This window comes from Urocitellus parryii, chromosome 13, assembly GCF_045843805.1.
Source record: "Urocitellus parryii isolate mUroPar1 chromosome 13, mUroPar1.hap1, whole genome shotgun sequence".
In the NCBI taxonomy this organism is placed as follows: domain Eukaryota; kingdom Metazoa; phylum Chordata; class Mammalia; order Rodentia; family Sciuridae; genus Urocitellus; species Urocitellus parryii.
The window spans coordinates 44,340,037-44,363,286 of NC_135543.1; the positions used below are offsets into that span (position 1 = coordinate 44,340,037).

The 23,250-nt window shown below is 37.4% G+C and overlaps 1 protein-coding gene across 3 annotated transcripts in view; it reads right to left on the bottom strand.

Annotated features, from left to right (window-relative positions):
- Window positions 1-696: 696 nt before the first annotated feature.
- The window catches only part of Psma8 (proteasome 20S subunit alpha 8), a 54,849-nt gene continuing 32,295 nt past the window's right edge, over window positions 697-23,250 (bottom strand). For all 3 annotated transcript variants that reach the window (XM_026388088.1, XM_026388087.1, XM_026388086.1), the window contains exons 5-7: window positions 2,526-2,645; window positions 2,233-2,295; window positions 697-789 (exon numbers count right to left, since the gene is read on the bottom strand). In XM_026388088.1, the coding sequence (XP_026243873.1) occupies window positions 697-789; window positions 2,233-2,295; window positions 2,526-2,645 (276 nt within the window). The remainder of the gene's footprint in view (window positions 790-2,232; window positions 2,296-2,525; window positions 2,646-23,250) is intronic.

Below are 23,250 nucleotides of genomic sequence, written 5' to 3' on the forward strand. Positions count from 1 at the left end.
CATACAAAATGAGTGACTGATGGTAACTTTCCAGGGAGCTGCTGTGAACTGAAGGTCTGCCATATGCCCATGCTGCTGGCTGGCTGCATACAGAGAACAATGACCTCATCTTCTTTATTGCCTTCCAAATTTTACATGAAGGTATGTCATAGGTATGTTCCAACCTGGAACCACATGTAGAAGAACATTTTGGAAATACAATTCTTATTCTTATTCCTAGGAAGGGGTGGGAGGGATGCTGAGTTGACAACTTGTACTTATACAGCTTGCACAGAGGAAACTGTTGTTTTTTTCCTCTCTGTTGGTTTCTCTAATTGTATATACAGTCCTTCTAATATCTTCTTGAATGAATAAATAACAGAGAATAAACTAGGAAAAAATAAATGCAACTCAGTATTACATTCAATTTATTGTGGAATAGCCAGCTCTTTAACTGAGGGTAAATACTCAAACTTCACCCAAATTACTCATTTCTTAAAATTAGAATTTTTTTCTTAATTAAATCTGCTTATCTAAAGAAAACCTTCACACCAATCTATGTAAGACTGAAGACAGCCACAAATTTGGCATTCTCAAAGTAGCATATTTGAGTACTAAAGGTAATACTGCAAACTAACTTATTTCTTTTAACTCTTCATTAAGTAACTCCAAGTAGTACAGCAAAACATTAAAAGCTCCCAATGCTCATTCTAAGAATTAGGCATTCTTCTTTGATTTTTTCTTCTCGGCTTCTTCCTTTTCCTTTTCTATTTCAGTTACTTGTAACTCAATTTCTTTAGCACTAAACATCTGAAAAGAAAAAAAAATTAAAGCAAATTTCAATTATGCCAATGTCTAAATATTTACAACATGAAGCAATCCCATTTTCATAAGCTTATATTTTGCTTATAATTTTGCATTTTATACCTTCAAGTGTACAAGAAAATGGTTCAAAAGGTTTAAAAGCCACATATGTGTAATAATTACTGTAAAGATATTAAGATAAATTTAATTATCTTAATAATAAAAAAAGAGAATCTGGAATTTGAAAAAACATAATCAACTTAATGAGAAGAAATATTGTCAAAGATGTTAAGAAAACAGTGATTTTAGCAACTAATTCACCACCAGATTTTGCAATATAAGGAAGTTTAAATTCATAAAGTTTATTTATCTGGTCAAAAATTGAAGAGGGTTTAAAAATCAGGTCTCTGTGACTCTGATTTCAATTCCAGAATTCTTTTTATTTCACCAATAAGATATGTGGCAGAAAGTCTATATTTGTCAATAATCTGTAAAACATATTACCTGGACATATTATATTTTATATATTTTAAATGTAATTTTCCATGATTTGAGTGCCTTTGTACTCTCAGCTAGAGAGTTCACTGGCAAACTAGACTGAACAGAGTTTTACCTAATGAACCCTATTCCAAATGCTATTTTAGCTAATAAGTCCTCTATCAAAATACTCTGAACAGTTTATTTTGTGGCTCAATGGTTTTAATCCATAATGGCTGGAAAAGGCATATAGATAATGTCAGATTTGCCACAAAAGATGTATGGAAAGATTATCATGCTAGGTACTAAAATGTAAGCCTGACAGAGATTCAAGGAGCTCCAGCTGAAATGTAGAAAAATAGATCAAAACCAGCAGACAGAGGCTGAGGACACAGCTCAGTGGTAGAGCCTGTGCTTAGTGCACACAAGGCTCTGGGTGCAATCCCCAGCATGGCAAAAAAACGAAACCGAAACAAACCCCAAACCAGTACACAATCAGAAGAGGGTAGGAGTTTCCTTGATATAAGGAAGGATAACATTTATATTAGAAACCTGGAGCGTCAACAATTATATAAAAGTAGCAGCTGAATGACACTGATACATTCAGGAGATCTAAAAGACAGGAAGAGTAACTGCTCTCTTAAGCAATGAATTTACAGAGAGTACATGTTCTCTAATGGCTAGGGGGCAGGCTCAGTAAGCCTTCCTTACAGAAACACAGTAAATGGTGGAGGTAGAGATCAAGTACCTCTAAGTCTTCAAAAAGAGCCCGGGACTCATAACTGCTTGAAATGAGTATGTATAAATGAGTACATTAGCTTACAGAAGCTAATACTATACAAAACACAAGTCATCATGGTGTCAAAGGGTATGAAAGGATATCTGACACTTAAAATGAAGATTCATAGTTTCAACATTTTAACTTCTCAAACTATACTACTGATATTTTTTCTTCTTTGGTTAATAACATACCTTCAAAGGTTGATTTCTTCTTATTATAGCCAGTTCAATGTTTTTTCCACCAGACTGGACAACCTAATGTAGAACAAGTATATATCAGAACTACTTCAGCTGGCTCGGGGTCTAGTTCAATGGTACAATTGTGTGCCTAGCATGGGCAAGTCCCTGAGCTTGATCCCCAGCACTAAAACACACACACACACACACACACACACACACACACACACACACTCATTCAGTAAATGTGTTTAGTAAATTACAATGGATGAGGAAAAGTAGCTAGTTTTCTGAATGTGATCACTTACTTCTAGCAAAGCTCTTATTGCTAATTTAATAGCTTCGTTGTCATTTGCTATAGCATCTTCTGTGTAATTCTTTTCTAGAAATTCTCGGACAGTTTTAGCACTTCGGCCTATTGCATTTGCCTTTAAAAATAAAAAAATAATAATATCATTACAATATAAATGAATTTATGATTTTGAAGTTAGGATTTTGAAGTTTTTTATTTCTTAGTAAAAATTATGGACTTAATAACTTAGTAAACATCTCACAAACTCATTTGGTTATTATATGAATAATCCATAATGGTGACATTACTTTTATTTGCAAATATACCAATGTTTTGTCCTGATAAATGCTTTATATTAGTTCGATGGCTCCTAAGTCCTTCATAAAAGTCTTTTTTAGTCATTAGAAAACACTGAAAAAGTTGAAACTCCAAAAGGTATGGAGAAGAAAGGAGGCATAACTTTTCAATAGGATGCAAAAGGAAGAGAGAAAAAAGACATCAATGTCAATGTGAAAAAGAAAACTATTAACATGAATAGAACCAAATAGCATTTTCTTAGACTAAATATGTACTTTGAATAGGTGTACTGGGTCACTTATTCTTTATTTCTTTGACTCTATAAGCAACAAGGGCTTCTATCCATTCTCTATTCTTTAGAAATTTCCCTCAGATGAAGGAAAGAGGTAAACTGATCTCCCTAGTTGCATGGCTATAGGTAGCAAATAGTGTGTTCTTTTAATTCAGATTAAATACCCAGATCAGTAGGGATGAGGATGATGATGATTCATATTAACAGCGCACTTAAGAGGTAGAAATCATGCTGTTTTAAGTGGATTGTCTCATTTAACCATCATAAAAATGATTATGAACTCCAATTCTTGGATGACAAAATGGAGGCTTGGAAAGGCTAAAATAGGATTTCTGAGCCTTAGCACTATTAGTATTTTGGCCAGATAATTTGTTGTGGGCTGTCCTGTGAGTTGTAGGATATTTAGCAGCCTTTACTAACTGGATGCCAGAGGCACTTTGTTATATATATGCAATGTCTCCCAACGTATCATGTCGCCAATGCAGTAATGTCCAGAGGTGGGGATTTTGGGAAGTGACTGGATCACAAGGGCTCTAACCCCATCAGTGGATGAATCTATTGATGGCTGGATGGGAGGTCGGATTTAGTTGAAGTAAGCAGGTCATAGTGGGGGGTGAGGGATGGAAGGATTATCTTTTCCCAGTTTCTTCCTTTCTCTGCTTTCTGGCTGCCATGAGTTGAGCAGCATCCTCTGCCATCTTCTGCCATGATATTTGTCTTACCTTAAACCCAGAGCAATGCAACTAGCCAGCCTCTTCTAAGTTTTTTTTTTTTTTTTTTTGGTACCAACACAACATTTGATCCCAAGGGCACTTAACCACTGAGCCACATCCCCAGGCCTTTAAAAAAAATTTTTTTTTTTTGAGACAGGTTTTACTAAATTACTCTGGCCTCACTAAATTGCTGAAGCTGGCTTGAACTTGTGGTCCTCCTGCCTCAGCCTCCTGAGCTGCTGGGATTATAGGTATGCACCACAGTGCCCAGCTCTTAGTTTTTCTTATCAGATATTTTGGTCAGAGGTGAAAAACTGACTCATACACTCCCCCACACCCCATAGAAGTTGTGACAACCAAATGTCTCGGGACATTCTCAAATCTCTTTTTTATTTTGCTACTAGGGATTCAACCAGGTGTTTACCACTGAGCTATATCCCCAGTGCTTTTTATTTTTTGAGACAGGGTCTTGCTAAATTTCTGAAGGTGGCCTCAAACTTGAGGTCCTCATGCTTCAGCTTCCTGAGTGGCTGGGATTTTAGGTGTACGTCACCTCACCTGGCTCAAGTAGCTTTTAAACAATCCCTGTTAACTATTGGCTCCAGTAATCTTGCCCTAAATCACATAAAACTGGGTTTTGAAACCAAGTGATCTGAATCAACAAGTCATGCATTTAACTCTATACATGTCTTGCCTTACACCCCTTTGTTATGATGAACTATAGAGGGGAAAGAATCAGCAGAAAGCCCCATCATTTTACTGGTGTTAAATGGGGAATGTCATAACAGCTCTACTGTGATCACAGGAAAGGAATCTCAAAGCAGATTTTAGGAAGTGGTCATGAAAATATATCTTTTTACTACATGAGATTACACTGCTCTGGCTAGAAAAGATTTTTCTACTTCACTTTTTTCTACAGTATTATATTTCAGAGGATTAAAATAAGCAGCTGTGAATTTTTACATAAAATTTTGCAGCCCTGAAACTTTTCTAAGCTCACAGGGAAAGCCTGTGATTTTGGATTGTACTTGCTTCTAGGTCTTTCTATTTATTTTTGATTCTTGCAGTACTGGGGCTTGAACCCAGGGGTGCTCTACCACTGATCTAGGAACCCAGTCCTTTTCATTTTTTATTTTGAGACAGGGTATTTCTAGTTTGTGATTCTCCTGCCTCAGCACTGAGTCGCTGCTGTTGCAACTGTGTGCTCTGCACTTAGGTGCTTATAGTATTTTGTTGTTTTGTTTTTTTTGCAGCTGTTTGCTGCCCAGCAAGGAGGCACTTTAATAGTGGTTTATCCAAAAATATCACTGGGGGCTGGGGATGTGGCTCAGTGGTAGAGTGTTCACCTAACACATGTGAGGTGCTGGGTTCAATCCTCAGCACCACATAAAAATAAATAAAGTCATTGTGTCCAACTACAACCAAAATATATATATATTTTAAAAAATCACTGGGTTCTTAAGGTCACCCTGTAAATTCCTGGTGGCTTTTTCGTCTACCTTCTCCAAATGCTGGTGTTAAAATTCTTTAACTCTTAACAGGGCAGAGAAGCTCACATCTATAATCTAAACTACTTAGGAGGCTGAGGCAGGAAGACTGCAAGTTGATGGCCAGCCTGGGTAACTCAGTGAGATTTGGCCTCAAAATAAAATATAAAAAATACTAGGGATGTATCTCAGTGGTAGATGCTTCTGGGTTCAATCCCTAGTACTACATAACAACAATAACAAAACGAACTTTAACTCTTACCTTTCAGACTGGTTTCCTAAGATCTAGCCTGTTTCTAACACTCATATCCTCTGCCCCCATCACCTACTCTAGCCTATTTCAATAAAGGCTCTGATAGTTTTGCTATGTTTTTCCTTCCTATCTGCATAGCACATGATTTTTTTAATGTGGTAAATACTAACAGTGTCAAATTTAATATTCATTTTTCCTTTGTGACAGACCTCTAGATAATGTGACTGCAGAAAAATGTCATTGTCTAGTGTGTGCTAATGAATAGCGGAGCCCGGTGGAGGGCGGAGAGTTCCCGGGGAGTGCGCGGGAAGTGGGGAGTGCTGGTGGAGTTCAGGCAATAAAAGAGTTCCTGTTTGAACCTACAAGTGCCTCGTGGTGGCTCGGTTATTTTGTGCCCAGGCTGCGGCAACTGGGATTATATGTGTGGGACACTGCACCCAGCCATGCTAGATTTCAGAACTACTAAGCAAAAACCTATTAATTCCCTCAATTAAATATCTATATTATTTTGAAAAAATAAATAAAACAGGACTACAGAAAAAGGCACTTAGAAGTAGAATTTCATGCTCATAAAACATGAGTAGTGATTACTGTAAAACAAACCTTATATGCTTAAGACATAAACTTTCCCTCATAAGTTTTTAGTTAATAGAGAAAATAAAATAAGCAAAAAAGGAAAACATTATTTGCTGGGCACACTGGCACACGCCTGTAATCCCAGTGGCTCGTAGGCTGAGGCAGGAATATCTCTAGTTCAAAGTCAACCTCAGCAATGGCGAGGCACTAAGCAACTTAGTGAGACCCTGTCTCTAAATAAAATACAAAATAGGACTGGGGATGTGGTTCAGCGGTAGAGTACCCCTGAGTTCAATCCCTGGTACCAAAAAGAAAAAGAATTACAAATGCTTCAGAAGTTTAAAAGAGCCATTCACAGTGGTGCTGTAATTACAGCAACTCAGGAAGGTAACTCAGGAGGATCACAAGTTAGAGACCAGCCTCAGCAATTTAGTGAGGCCCTAAGCAAATTAGAAAGAACCTGTCTCTCCCCCCCCCCCCAAAGAGGCTGGGATGCCATGGATTCAAGGATCTGATTACTGTTGATGGGGCAGAGGAATATGTCAGGACCATGTTAGTAGCAAACAACCTTGAAATAGGAGGTAATGTCTCCTTGCAGAAAGAGGAGACTTGATCACTACCTACTATAAAAGTGGTAGCTTCCCCAAGTTTAGGGTTTCTTGGCTACTAGGATAACCCGGTCCATCTGGGTTCCTCTGTTTTGCTTATGGCATTTTGAAGAGCATGGAGAACTGGCACAGTCATTGAGTTCATGCTGCTTGTTATGATGAGCTTGAAAGATGTAGTGTGATTGACCAAGGCTTGGCTCTTCTTTTTTTCTTTAGTGAAAGATAAAAGAGTATTTTTAGGTTGACTTCTTAATTTGTTGTTTTTAGATATACATGGCATTACAGCATATTTTGACATATTATACATACATGGAGTATAACTTCCCATTCTTGTGGTTGTATATGATATGGAGCTACACTGGTCGTGTATTGATATATGAACATAAGAAAGTTATCAATTCATTCTACTGTCTTTCCTATTCCCATCTACCCGGCCTTCCCTTCATTTCCCTTTGTCTAATCCAATGAACTTATACTCTTCCCCAGGGCACACCCCCCCATTGTGCATTAGAATCTGCATATCAGAGAACATTTGCCCTTTGGTTTTTTGGGACTGGCTTATTTCACTTAGCATAAGTCTCCAGATCCATTCATTTACCAGCAAATGCCATCATTTCATTTTTTTTTATGGCTAAGTAATATTCCACTGTGTATATACAGCACATTTTGTTTATCAACCCATCTGTTGAAGGACACCTAGGCTGGTTCCATAGCTTAGCTATTGTGAATTGACCTGCTATAAACATTGATGTAGTTGTGTCACTATAGTATTCCAATTTTAAGCCCTTTGGGTATACATTGAAAAAGTTTTCTAAGGAATCTCCATATTACTTTCCAGACTGGGTGCACCAATTTGCAGCCCTACCAGCAATGTATGAGTGAGTATTTTCCTCCACATCCTCACTAACATTTATTATTATTTATATTCTTTTTTTTTTTAAGAGAGAGTGAGAGAGGGGAGAGAGACAGAGAGAGAGAGAGAATTTTTATTTTTTAGTTCTCGGCGGACACAACATCTTTGTTGGTATGTGGTGCTGAGGATTGAACCCGGGCCGCACACATGCCAGGCGAGCGTGCTACCACTTGAGCCACATCCCCAGCCCTAGGCTCTCTCTTCTTGATTGTTTCCCCATTTATAGATTCTCAATTTTACTTCTTCCACTTTAGGAGTCTTGTTGAAGAATTCAGTTCCTAAGCTGACATGACAGAGAAAGAGTTGGGTCTACTTTTTCTTCTAGTAGGCACAGGGTCCCTGGTCCTTGATTTACTTTGAGTTGAGTTTTGATCAGGGTCAGAGATGGGGTTTAATTTCATTTAGCTACATATGGACTTCCAGTTTTCCCAGCACCATTTGTTGAAAAGGCTATCCTTTTCTCCAATGTATGTTAATGGCACCTTTTTTTTTAAGAGAGAGAGAAAGAGAGGAGGGAGAGAGAGAGAGAGAATTTTTATTTTTTATTTTTTGGCGGACACAACATCTTTGAATGTGGTGTTGAGGATCGAACCCGGGCCGCACGCATGCCAGGCAAGCGCGCTACCACTTGAGCCACATCCCCAGCCCAGTTAATGGCACCTTTGTTTAGTATGAGGTAATTGTATTTATGTGGGCTTATCTCTGTGTCTCCTATTCTGTACCATTGGTCTTCATGTAGGTTTTTGGTGCCAATATGATGCCATTTTTGTTACTATACCTCTGTAGTATAGTTTAAGGTCTGGTATTGTGATACCTCCTGTTTTTCTACTAAGGATTGCTTTGGCTATTCTGGGCCTCTTATTTTTCCAAATTAATTTCACGGGTGCTTTTTCTATTTTCATGAAGAACATCACTGGAACCCTAATAGGAATTGTATTAAGTCTGTATAGTGCTTTTGGTAGTAAGGCCATTTTAACAATATTAATTCTGCCTATCTAAGAACATGGGAGATCTTTTCATCTTCAAAGGTTTTCTTCAATTTCGTTCTTTAGTGTTCTATAGTTTTCATTGTAAAGGTCTTTCATCTCCTTTTTTAGATCAATTCCCAAATACTTATTTTTGAGGCAAGTGTGAATGGGATAGTTTTCCTATCTTTCATTGGTTTATCACTAATGGATAAGAATGCAATGATTTGTGGGTGTTCATTTTATATCCTGCTACTTTGCTGAATTCATTTGTGAGTCCTAAAAGTCTCCTGATGGAGTTTTTTGGGTCTTCTAAATATAGAATCATGTCCTCAGCTAATAGGGATAGTATGAGTTCTTCTTTTCCAATTCATATTCCTTTAATTTCTTTCTTCTAATTAATTGCTCTGGCAAAAGTTTCCAGACTATGTTGAATAGAAGTGGTGAAAGACGCCAATCCTGTCTTGTTCCAGTTTTTAGAGAAAACGCTTCCAATTTTTCTCCATTTAGAATGATGCTAGCCTTGGGTTTAGTATATATAGCTCTTACAATGTGGAGGTATGTTCCTACTGTCCCTAGTTTTTCTAGTGATTTGAACACGAATAGATGCTGTATTTTGTCAAAAGCTGCATCTAATTACGATAATCGTGTGATTCTTGTATTTAGGCTATTGATGTGTCTGACGAATTATGTTTATTTATTTCCGGATATTGAACCAACCTAGCATCCCTGGGGTGAACTCTGCTTGATCATGGTGTTCTATCTTTTAAATATATTTTTGTATGCAATTTGCCAGTATTTTACTAAGAATTTTTGCATCTATATTTATCAAGGATATTGCTCTGAAGTTTTCTTTCCTTGATGTGTTTTTGTTTTTTGGTATCAGGGTAATACTAGTTTCATAAAATGGGTTTGGAAGTTTTCTATTTCATAGAATAATTTGAGGAGGATTGGTGTTAGTTCTACTTTAAAGGTCTGGTAGAACTTGGCTGAGAATCTGGTCCTGGGCTTTTTTTTTTTTCTGGTAGTTTTTTTTTTGTGTGTTGTTCTCATGAGTTACTTTTTGATGGTGTCTTCAACTTCACTGCTTGAAATTTATCTGTCTAAATTTTCTATGTCCTCCTGACTCAATTTGGGCAGGTCATATGTTTCTAGAAATTTGTCATTGTCTTCAAGATTTTCTATTCCATTAGAGAATAAATTTTCCAAATAAGTTCTGATTATCATCTGTGTTTCACTAGTGTCCATTGTGATATTTCCTTTTTTTTAGTGCATTTTAGTAATTTGAGTTTTCTCTTTGTTAGCTTGCCTAAGTGTTTATATCAATTTTCTTGATTTTTTTAAAGAACCAACTTTTTGTATCATCATTTTCTTGAATTTTTATTTGTTTCAATTTCATTAACATCAGCACTGATTTTAATTACTTCCTGTCTTCTACTGATTTTGGTATTGATTTGTTCTTCTTTTTATAGGCTTTGAGATATAAGGTTAGGTTACTTATTTGGTGACTTTCTGTTCTTTTAATAAATGAGCTTACTGCAATGAACTTTCCTCTCAGAATAGCCTTCAAAGGATCCCAGAGATTTTGGTATATTGTATTACCATTCTCATTTACCTCTAAGTATTTTTTTTATTTAATCTGTGATTTTTCTACTAAATAATTTATTATTTAGTCTCCAGAGTAGCTTATTTTATCTTTGATTTCTAATTTCATTCCATTATGACATGATAAAATGCAAGGTATTATCTCTATGTTTTCATATTTGCTGAGAGTTGCTTTGTGGGATAAGATATGGTCCATTTTAGAGAAGGATCTGTATGCTGCTGAGAAGAAAATGTACTCAGTCCTTAATGGATGAAAAATTATACATATGTCTGTTACATCTAAATTATCAATTGCATTTTTTAGTTCTATAATCTATCCAGTGATGAGAGAAGCATGTTAAAGTCATCTAGTATTATTTTATTGTGGTCCATTTGATTCTTGAAATGAAAAGGGGTTTGTCTGATGTACATAGATGTTCCATTGTTTGGGGAATAAATATTTGCAATTGGTATGTCTTGTTTATGTATAATTCCCTTAAACAGTTATGAAATTCCTTTTTATCCCTTCTAATTTGTCTTGAAGTCCATTTTACCTGATATGAGGATGGAAACCCCTGCCTGTTTACATGATCCACGTAAGTGATGTTTTTCTCCATCCTTTTACCTTCAGTCTATGGATGTCTCTGCCTATGAGGTGAGTCTCTTGGAGATAGCATGTTGCTGGGTCTTAGGTCTTAATCCAATCTACTAGTATATGTCTTTTGATTGACAAGTTTAGGCCATTTACATGCAATGCTATTATTGAGAAAGATTTTTATTCCCTGTCATTTTAAGTCATTTCTGGTTTTAATTTGTATTAGTTTCTCCTTTGATTCACTATTCTTTTAGTGTAGTTCCTCCCTTTGCTGGTTTTCAGTTTTACTTTTCATTTTTCTTCATGAAATATTTTACTGAATATGTTTTATAGTGCAGGATTTCTTGCTGTAAATTCTTTTACCCTTTGTTTATCATGGAAGATTTTTACTTCATGGTCAATTCTAAAGCCTAATTTTGCTGGGTATAGTATTCTTGGCTGACATTCATTTTCTTTCAGAGCTTGGTATTTATTATTCTATGACCTCTGAACTTTGAATGTCTTCCTTGAGAAATCAGCTGATATCTGTTTTCTTCTAAATATGACCTCTATGACCTGCTATTTTTCTCTGGAAGCCTTTAAAATCCTATCTTGATTCTGTATGTCAGGCATTGTACTTTTGCATATTTGGGGTTCTGTAGCTCCTGTATTTGACTTTTCCATTTCATTCTTTAGGTTTGGGAATTTTTCTGATATTATTTCATTGAAAAGATTGTGCATTCCTTTGGTTTGCATCTCTGAGCCTTGATCTATCCTGATAAACCTTAAATTTGGTCTTTCAGGTTATCCCATGTTTCTTGGGAAGTTTTGTTCATCAACTTTTTTTTATTTTTTAGTTTTAGGTGTACACAATATCTTTATTTTTTTATTTTTATGTGGTGCTGAGGATTGAATACAGTGCCTCATGCATGCTAGATGAGTGTGCCACCACCGAGCCACAACCCCAGCCCTTGGTTCACTGTCTTTAACATCTTTTCTCCATGGTCAACTTTATCTTCAAGATTATATATTTTGTCTTCTTTGCCTGAAAGTCTTGTCTTCCAAATGATCTAGTCTGTTGGTGATGCTTTCCACTGAATTTTTAATTTGGTTTATTGATTCCTTCATTTTCAGGATTTCTGATTTCTTGTTCAGAATCTTTCTTTATTGAAGTAATCTTTCACTTCCTGTATTTTCTCTAATTTCACTCCTTACATTGTCCTTTATCTTGCAGATCAGTTTAACTATGTACATTCTAAACTCCTCTGATGTTTCTTCCATAGTGTGTAGAAGGATTCTGTTGTTGAAGCATCTTAGTTTGTTTTAGCAGATTTGCTCCCTTGCTTTTTCATTTTGTTTGTGTGTCATTGCATATAACAGTATGGATCTGAGGCTGTAGAGTTTAAACCCTGTGGACTTAATATTTGTGTCCCCAAAGATTTCCAGTACTTCACCATTTAGGGGGAGACAAATAATAACAACAATCAATGCAAACAATATAAGCATTAAATCAAATAATTTCTGCTATGACATCTACAACGCCAATTGTCACAATAAGTAGGAATGAGGTGATCAGTTACTGCCTACAATAAAAACAGTAAATCTGCAAAAAAGGTTTTAAATTTCAAATGGTAACCAGGGAGAGAACAGAAGTGATGCAGAATCTAATGATACTAGGGAGGGGGGAGAGAAGATAGAAGTAAAAAAATAAAGGAAGAGTGAAAGAATAATAGTGATTGAATATTAGTAGAAGAAAAGAGAGAAATGGAAACAAATAAATGAGAGTAAAAAATACATATAAAGTAAAATTTTAAAATAAAAGAAACCAAAACAAAACTGAAATATACTTATCAAACATCCTAGTCCTCAACAATTGATCCATGAAAAATAACTAGCTTCAAAAATACTAGAAATGAGAAAAAGACAAATATAAATATATATAAATATCTATGAACCATTAAGGTTACAGTTAAACAGAGAAAAGAAAAAAGAAATCTCAATGAAAAGTTAAAGAATTGTTTCCATGGTGTTCAAAGATTCTCAGCTTCCTTTCTCAGCAGTGTTAGGTGGGGTCATCTGGATTATGATGCTTGTTCCACCCTCAGGGCAGGATCCCTGCAGTTAGTGTGGTAATCCCATAGGCAGAACTCCTGGAGGGAAGTTTAGGTTTAGGTATGCTCCAGGTTCTTCACTGAATGCCAACTGGTCTGGAGAGTTTAAACCAATGTTCTTCCAGGGCCTAGCAATTGTCAGTCCACACTGGATGACTGCATCCCAAGGATCTCCTTTGGGTTCCACTTGTGTGGTGGAGGAGCCAATTCTTAGTTCACTATGGTACCTGTGGACCACATGTTTCCTGGTCTTTGAGTTCTATCTCCAAACTCAATCTCTCCTGCCCCTGCCCTTTCCAATTCCTGGCCTGGCACCTCTCTCCCAGCCAGCCCTGCAAGCAGCTGGATTAGAGCAGGAGGGGAAGAGCTGGGTAAGTTTCCATGACTAGTAGTTCCCTGTGTAAACCTCTCTCCATATTTGATTTTCTCTTGGTGACTTAGGCACACTGTGTCGTGCAGCGTGGATTTGCCAGGAGTTGCCTCCCATAGCTGTCAGCCCCTGCTCTGAGGCTGCAAAATGGTTCCTTCCTCTGTCCTCTACAAGTACCTGGGGGAGATGCAGCTTCTTTCACACACTAGGATATTGTGCAGTACACCTTTCAGGTTAGTCGGGCAGCGTCTTTGATCTCTAAACTCTCTGTACCCACACAGTCACCTCAGTCACCCACTAAAAATGCAGGTTCCTTTAACTCCCTTGTCCCTGGCTTGTGGAGGGACCACTCTGGCTGATGCTTCTGGCCATGGCAGTGGCTATGGTGCTAAGGATTTCTTCCTTATTATATCCGATCTCCTGAGTCCCCAGTCTCCTTTGAATGTCCAGTATTATATTCCAGTAAAGTCCCCCACTTCCCTTTTTTGTTCACCCATTTTGCTGAGAAGCTGCCTATCTGCTTTCTTGGTTTCTAGGAAAGTGACGTTCTCTATCTACCATATCGAAATCTCTCTAGATTGATCTTATTAAATAAAAATAGTCTGATTTATGGTTTTCCAATTGATCTCTAAGAAAGATTATTTCCATACATAGCTTAACTTTATGTTCAGGAACCTTTCTCAAAAAGATCTGTATCAATGTATTATAGATATATACACCAGTGCTAAAATACAGGGGTCAGAAATTACAGCCTCTGGGCCAATTCACTGTTTTTATAATAAAGTTTCATTGGTACATGGTCACACACACTCCTTTACATATTGACAATTTCTCATTTTATGCTATTACAACAGAGCTTAGTAATTAGAGCAGAGACTATCCTATAAGTCTAAACCATTTACCACTGGGCTTTTAAAGACAATTAGCTCATTCCTACTATAAATCAGTAGTTTATACTCCTAAAAATTATAGAGACCTCCAAAATGCTTTTGTTTATTTTACCTATTGGTGTTTACCAAATTAGTGTTAAAAGAGTTCTGTTCCTTGGCCCCAATAAGGTTCTGTTTTTCAGAGTTGTCTATGTAGTTGGTAATCTTTATTTTTTTCAAACAGGAATATCTAACTTCTTTTATTTGCCAGACAGCATCCAATATAAATTTCCCCCAAAGCATTTAAGAACTGCAAATTTCTGACCAGTTTACAAAACCACAAACTGACACTTTATCATGATGGTCAACAGCTGGAGATCTTGATACAAGGTAATGTCTTTTTTTTGGATACACAGCAAGCTAGCTGAATCTTTGCTCTAAATGCAACTGATTCTCTTTATGTTAAATGTTCCTCAGCTGTGAAGCAAACCAATGGTGTATGCAGCATTCAACTAGGACACATGACATCAACTATGTGGGACATGAAGACAAAGGGAATCTATGAAAATATGCTGATACTCATGCCATTTGCTGTGTCATTAGGAATAAATTCCTTTGTTTCAAACCCAGTGGGTCTTGTGGTTTGGGCCCCTATCCTTGAAATAGCGACACGCTAATTATTAGCATGTAAGTATTATAGTACAAAATCAAATCCAGACCGAATTAGAAATCAAAACTGAAAATTTAAAAACAATTAACTAACTTATAAATACTAAATTACATATTTATTAGCCTCTCTGGTCTGCCATAACAAAATACTGGGTGGCGTAAACAACAGAATTTATTTTCTCAAAGTTCTGGAGACTAAAAATCTAAGGTCATGGTGCTGGCAATTCTGGTTTGTGGTAAGGGCTCTCTTCATAGCTTGCAGACAGCCACTTTCTTACTGTGTCCTCATATGGTCTTTTTTCTATCTATGTGTACACGCAAAATGCAAAAGAAATATCTCCTTGGTATATCTTTGTCATCTTGTAAGGACACCAAAATTAGGGCCCCACCTTTAAATTTAACCTTAATTATCTCCTTATGGCTTTGTCTTCAAATACACTAGTTCAACATATCAATTTTGGGGAACACAGTTTAGTCCATAACATGTAATGTAAATACCATTTTTTTTTGAGAGAGAGAGAGAGAGAGAGAGAGAGAGAGAGAGAGAGAGAGAGAGAGAGAATTTTATTTTTTTTTTAATATTTATTTTTTAGTTCTCGGCAGACACAACATCTTTGTTGGTATGTGGTGCTGAGGATCGAACCTGGGCTGCACGCACGCCAGGCGAAGGTGCTACCAGTTGAGCCACATTCCCAGCCCATAAATACCATTTTTTAATGAAAAAATTATATTCCCCCAAACAACATATAACTTCATGAAAAGATTGATTCTGTTTTATATTTTTGTAATGAAGTTTATTGTTTGGCTTTATTTTAAAAGCTGGATTCTTCTGTTCTGCATCCAACAATTTGCAATACTATTATTGTGGTTAAAGTGCAGTCTTATGCGAATGTACAGTTATGAAAGGGAGAAATATTTTAATACCCTTCTCAGAAAGTGTGCATATTCAGAGCTGACCATGGTGGTACATGCCTGTAATCCCAGTGACCTGGAAGACTGCAAGTTCAAGACCAGCCTCAGCAACTTAGTAAGTCCCTGTCTCAAAATTTAAAAGTGCTGGGGATATAGCTCTGTCATAAAGTGGCCTTGGGTTCAAATCATAGTACCAAAAGAAAAGTATGAATATTCCACTCAGAAGGTTGTTTGTTTTGGGTACACTGGGGATTGAACCCAGGGACACTTTACCACTGAGCTACATCCCTAATACTTTTCATTTTTTATTTTGAAAATGAAAAGTGAGACAGGATCTTACTAAGTTCCTGAGGGTTTCACCAAGTTTCTAAGGCTGGCTTTGAACTTGAGACTCTCCTGTCTCAGCCTCCTGAGTGTCTGGAATTACAGGTGTGCATCACCATGCCCTACCCTGGGGGTGCACCGAGACTTGAAGCCAGAGAACATCATGGTAGATGCCAGAGGCAATATCAAACTCAATGACTTTGTCCTCAGAGCCAGGTTCATAGCTGGGCAGAAGCTGAACAATTTCGGGCATACTCTCACATACCTTGCCCCTGAAATTGTCCTAAAGCAGGAGTATGTGAGAGTTCCCCAGTGGACATCTGGAGCCTAGGTGCCCTTCTGTATTTTATACTGACAGAGAGCCATCCATTTAGGGGAACCACTGCTCAGGAGATGCTGATGCAGTTATCATGTCCCTAGCTCTGTTTCCATCAAAGCACAAAGGCTCATCTGCAAAGTATTCACCATGAAACATAAGAAGTGGCCCACACTCAAGAAAATCTCACAGCATCCATGGCTAAAGCAGGATGAGCAGTGTGTACCCCATCATTCTAGTGAGGCACTCCCCAAAGACACAGACCCTATGATCATGATCATCCTGTTTGATATGGGTTTTGATCCATACCAAACCTGGGTGTCTCTGGCCAAACGGGAATGTGGCAGTGATGGCCACATACCTGATACTGAACCACAGCAAGGCAAAGGGGGTAGGGTGAGTGTTCCAGGGAAAGCCTGTGTCTCCCAAGGATCTTTCAGATGTCCTTGTCCTCCCAAAGGGGAGTGCAGCTTAGCCTGTCCTTTGTACCTTTCCCTTTCCCTATGAGTATCAGCTGCCTGAGGAGGCCCAACAACTAGAGCCCAAGTGTGAGCCTGTCTACCATTCCTCCCATTTCCTGCCTGCAAAAGGCCCCAACTCTCAGCAGTTCCTCCCAGTCTGATTCTGCTTCCACATGCCCGATCCCTCTGCCACCTTCATTAGGCAGTCCAGAACAGAGAGCAGCAGTTCTTCTTCTCAGGATACATCCACAGAGCAAGACCCTGGCAACAGAAATGGTTGGAAGTGGGTGAAGAGGAGGATCACTGCCTGTATCTGACAAACGAGTTGCTGCATGACATGCATCAGCAATAAAGTGGCTCCAATGACATAGAAAAGAAACGCATTACATCCATAAGCAGCAGCATCCTTCCAAGGAAGGGGAGAGCTGATTCAGACACCACAAGTGGACAGCTCATCTTTCTTCTGCCCCCACCTGTGGAAGACCTCAGAGACTTTTCTGCCTGGGACACTTTGCCCTGCCCTGCCCTGCCCCTCTGTTCTTTCTCCCATTTCTTCTGACCTGTTTCTTAAATTGGTTTTAGAAAATTGGATCAGAACATTTTTGTTCCAAAGATTAAAATGTAAGCTGATGAAAAGAAAGGTGGGGCCCCAAGCTGAGGGCAGCATCCCATCAGCTGTCCTCTCCAAGGTCTGGACCTCTATGCCTCTCTCTGCAGTGTAGATAGATACTCACTGGCCTTGATCCAGAATACATGGAACTCACATGCCTTAAGCAGTATAGAGCATTCCTCTCCATAAACTAGTTCAGACAGTTTCACTCCCCCGACCTGGTGTGGAGGCAGTCGCTCCCCTTAAGCCAGTGTAGACATGACTTTTAGTTGGTGACCTTGGCCAGAAGGAATTCCTCCCTGAAGGTGTGAACAAGGTAGCTGTTGGTGGCAACTGAGAATGCGCAACCTCAGTGTTCTCTGGTGGCATCTTCATGATACTGTGTTCAGAGAAGGAAGAGATGGACCAGTGGGCAGCATGGACCTGCCTGACGGGGCCAGGGCAGAGATGAACAGACTCAGTGCCAAGATGAAGAAGGAAGAGTTGTAGAAAGCATTGCCAGTGCCAGGAAGGAGAGACTCGAGGACGGTACACCCGGGCATGTGTGTGCCCAGCTCTGACATGGCAAGGTCCTTTGTCACTGCCCCATTCAAAGCTATCTTGATGAGGGGGTGGTAATTTCTTAAAAGTTAATAGCAATTTGGAATCTGCAACCATATGAGTGAATTTTTTGTACTTTTGTTACATTAAAGTATGTTGTCTTATTATTTTTTTTAATTTTAATTTATATTTTTTAGTCATACATGACAGTAGAATGCATTTTGACATGTAATACATACATGGAATGTACATACATCAATCAAATTATCAATTCTATTCTGCTGCCCTTCCTATCCTCCCTACTCCTCCCCTCCTCTCCCATCCTTTCTCTCTATCCAATCTAATGTGACACACTTTTTTTTTTAATTTTTCTCATTACAACATCATATATGTATTCTGTATAACAATGAGTTTCTCCTTCCATGTTCTGTGTAACTTCCCTTCTCCCTCTTTTTCCTTCCCACCTCTCTTCCCTATTAAGTGGTAGTCTTCTTCTCATGCTCTTCCTCCCTATCCCATTTTGAGTCACCCCCCTTATATCAGAGAAGACATTCGGCATTTGTTTTTTAGGGATTGGCTAACTTCACTTAGCATAATCTGCTCTAATGCCATCCATTTGCCTGAAAATGCCATGACTTTATTATTTTTTAGTGCTGAGTAATATTCCATTGTGTATAAATGCCACATTTTTTAATCCATTCATCTATTGAAGGACATCTAGGTTGGTTCCACATTCTAGCTATTGTGAATTGTGCTGCTATAAACACTGATGTGGCTGCGTGGCTGTAGTATGCTCTACTTAGGTCTTTTGGGTATAGTCCAAGGAAGGCAATAGCTGGGTCAAATGGTGGTTCCATTCCCAGCTTTCCCAGGAATCTCCATACTGCTTTCCACATTGGCTGCACCAATCTGCTGTCCCACCAGCAATGTATGAGTGTACCTTTTCCCCCACATCCTCGCCAGCACTTATTGTTGTTTGACTTCATAATGGATGCCATTCAATTTCAATTTGGTGTATATGGATTTCCAGTTCTCCCAACACCATTTGTTGAAGATGCTATCCTTTCTCCATTGCATGGTTTTAGCACCTTTGTCTAATATAAGGTAGTTGTAATTTTGTGGATTTGTCTCTGTGTCCTCTATTTTGTACCACTGGTTTATCAGCCTGTTTTGGTGCCAGTACCATGCTGTTTTTGTTACTATTGCTCTATAGTATAGTTTAAAATCTGGAATTGCGATACCACCAATTTCACTCTTCCTGCTTAGAATTACTTTAGCTATTCTGGGTCTCTTGTTTTTCCAGATGAATTTCATGATTGCTTTTTCTATTTCTGCAAGGAATGTCATTGGGATTTTGATGGGAATTGCATTGAATCTGTAAAGTGCTTTTGGTAGTATGGTCATCTTAATAATATTAATTCTACCAATCCATGAGCAAGGTAAATCCTTCCATCTTCTAAGGTCTTCTTCTATTTCTTTCTTCAGAGTTCTGTAGTTTTCATTGTATAGCTCTTTTACCTGTTTTGTTAAGTTGATTCCTAGGTATTTTATTATTTTTTTTTTAGGATATTGTGAATGGAGTAGTTGTCTTCATTTCCATTTCAGAGAATTTGTCACTGATATACAGGAATGCCTTTGATTTCTTGGTATTGATTTTATATCCTGTCACATTGCTGAATTCATTTACTAGTTCTAGATGTTTCTTGGTTGAATTTTTTGGGTCTGCTAGGTATAGGATCACGTCATTGGCAAATAGTGCTAATTTAAGTTCTTCTTTTCCTATATTTATGCCTTTAATTTCTTTTGTCTGTCTAATTGCTCTGGCTAGTGTTTCAAGAACTATGTTGAATAGAAGTGGTGAGAGAGGGGATCCCTGTCTTGTTCCAGATTTTAAAGAGAATGCCTTCAATTTTTCTCCATTTAGAATGATGCTGGCCTGAGGCTTAGTGTATATACCTTTTACTATTTTGAGGTAATTTCCTGTTATCCCTAATTTTTCTAGAGTTTTGAACATAAAAGTATTTTGTTGAATGCTTTTTCAGCATGTATCGAGATGATCATATGGTTCTTTTCTTTAAGTCTATTGATGTGGTGAATTACATTCATTGATTTCCATATATTGAACCAGCCTTGCATCCCAGGGATGAATCCCACTTGGTCATGGTGCATGATCTTTTTGATATGTTTTTGTATCTGATTTGCAAGAATTTTATTGAGGATTTTTGCATCTAAATTCATTAGGGATATTGGTCTGTAGTTTTCTTTCTTTGAGGTGTCTTTATCTGGTTTGGGAATCAGGGTGATATTGGCCTCACAGAATGAATTTGGAAGTTCTCCCTCCTTTTCTATCTCCTGAAATAGATTGTAGAGTATGGGTATTAGTTCTTCTTTAAAGTTCTTGTAAAACTCTGCTGTATATCCGTCCAGTCCTGGGCTTTTCTTGGTTGGTAGTCTTTTGATGGCTTCTTCTATTTCCTCACTTGATATTGGTCTGTTTAGGTTGTTTATATCATCCTGACTCAATCTGGGTAGCTCATATGTCTTAAGGAATTTATCGATGCCTTCACTATCTTTATTTTATTAGAGTATAGGGTTTCAAAATAATTTCTAATTATCTTCTGTATTTCTGAATTGTCTGTTGTGATGTTGCCTTTTTCATCCATAAGCTAGTAATCTGGGTTCTCTCTCCTCTTTGTTAGCGTAGATTGGTCTATCAATCTTATTTATTTTTTCAAAGAACCAACTTTTAGTTTTGTCAATTTTTTCAATTGTTTCTTTTGTTTCGATTTCATTGATTTCAGCTCTGATTTTAATTATTTCTTGCCTTCTACTGTATTTCCTGCTGATTTGTTCTTCTTTTTCTAAGGCTTCAAGGATAGTGTGAGGTCATTTATTTGTTGGCTTTTACATCTTTTAAGGAATGAACTCCATGAAATGAATTTTCCTCTTAGTACTGCTTTCATAGTGTCCCAGAGATTTCAATATGTTGTGTCTGAGTTTTCATTTACCTCAAAGAATTTTTTAATTTCCTCTTTGATGTCTTGTGTAATCCTTTGTTCATTCAGTAGCATATTGTTTAATCTCCATGTGATGTAGGATTTTTTCTTATTTTATTATTGATTTCCAATTTCATTCAATTATGATCAGATAAAATGCATGGTAGTATCTCTACTCCTTCGTAATTGCTAAGATTTGCCCTGTGACATAATATATGGTCTATTTTTGAGAAGGATCCATGTGCTGCTGAGAAGAAAGTGTATCCGCTTGATGTTGGGTGGTATATTTGGTATATATCAATTAAGACTAAGTTATTAATTGTATTATTGAGCTTTATGGTTTCTTTATTCAACTTTTGTTTGGAAGATCTGTCCAGTTGTGAGAGAGGTGTGTTAAAATCTCCCATGATTATTGTGTTGTGGTCTATTTGACCCTTGAACTTGAGAAGAGTTTGTTTGATGAACGTAGCTGCACCATTGTTTGGGGCAAATATATTAATGATTGTTAAGTCTTGTTGGTGTATGGTTCCCTTGAGCAGTATGTAGTGTCCTTGTTTATCCCTTTTGATTAACTTTGGCTTGAAGTCTATTTTATTTGATACAAGTATGGACACCCCTGCTTGCTTCCGGGGTCCATATGAGTGGTATGATTTTTCCCAACCTTTCACCTTCAGTCTTGTGTATGTCTTTTCCTATCAGATGAGTCTTCTGTAGGCAGCATATTGTTGGATCTTTTTTTTTTTAATCCATTCTACTAGCCTATGTCTTTTGATTGGTGCATTTAAGCCATTAACATTTAGGGTTACTATTGAGATATGGTTTGTACTTCCATCCATATTTGATTATGTATGTTACTTAACATGATTTGTTTTTCCTCTATGATTAGTTTTTCCTTTACTGTACTACCTCCCGCTGTTGGTTTTCATTGTTATTTTTCATTTCCTTTTCCTGTAATGTTTTGCCAAGGATGTTTTGAAGAGCTAGTTTTCTAGCTGCAAATTAACTTTTGTTTATCGTGGAAGATTTTTATTTCATCTTCAATCCTGAAGCTTAATTTCACTGGATACATGATTCTTGGTTGGAACCCTTTTTCTTTCAGCGTTTGAAATACGTTGTTCTAGGATCTTCTATCTTTCAGAATCTGTGTGGAAAGATCAGCAGTTATCCTGATTGGTTTACTCCTAAATGTAATCTGCTTCCTCTCTCTTGTGGCTTTTAAGATTCTCTCCTTATTCTCCTTATTCTGTATGTTGGGCATCTTCATTATTATGTGTCTTGGTGTGGATATCTTATGATTTTGTATATTCGGTGTCCTATAGGCTTCTAGTATTTGGATTTTTCACTCTTTTTTTTTAAAGAGAGAGAGAGAGAGAGAGAGAGAGAGAGAGAGAGAGAGAGAGAGAGAGAGAATTCTTTTAACATTTATTTTTTAGTTTTTGGCGGACACAACATCTCTGTTTGTATGGTGCTGAGAATCAAACCCAGGCCGCACGCATGCCAGGCGAGCGCGATACCGCTTGAGCCAAATCCCCAGCCCCTCTTTTTCATTCTTTAAGTCTGGGAAGTTTTCTAGTATTATTTAATTGAATAGATTGCTCATTCCCTCGGTTTGGACCTCTATACCCTCTTGTATCCCAATAACTCTTAAGTTTGGTTTTTTTATGTTATCCCATAATTCTTGGATGTTCTGCTCATGATTTCTTAACATTCTCGCTGAGCTGTCTATGTTCTTTTCAAGTTGAAAAACTTTGTCTTTGTTGTCTGAAGTTCTATCTTCTAAGCGTTCTACTCTGGTGGTAATACTCTTGAGTTTTTAATTTGGTTTATTGTTTCCTGCATTTCCAGGATTTCTTTTTTTAAAATTTTTTAAAAGATATGCACCTTATTTTTATTTTTTTTTGAATTTTAATATTTATTTCTTTAAGTTTTGGGCAGACACAACATCTTTGTTTGTATGTGGTGTTGAGGATCAAACCCGGGCCGCACACATGCCAGGTGAGCACGCTACTGCTTGAGCGACATTCCCAACCCATTTCCAGGATTTCTGTTTGTTTGCTTTTTATATTCTCTATCTCCGTATAGAGTTGATCTTTTGCTTTTTGGATTTGTTTATTAATTCATTGTCAAAGTGATCTTTCATTGTCTGAATTTGCTGTATAATGTTTTCCTTGAGACTCCATATCATCTGAAGCATGTATATCCTGAACTCTTTGTCTGACATTCCATCAGCTGCAGATATTACCTCATCTAATTTTGAATTGACCTGTATTGTTTGTGGTCCTTTCTTTCCTTGTCTTTTCA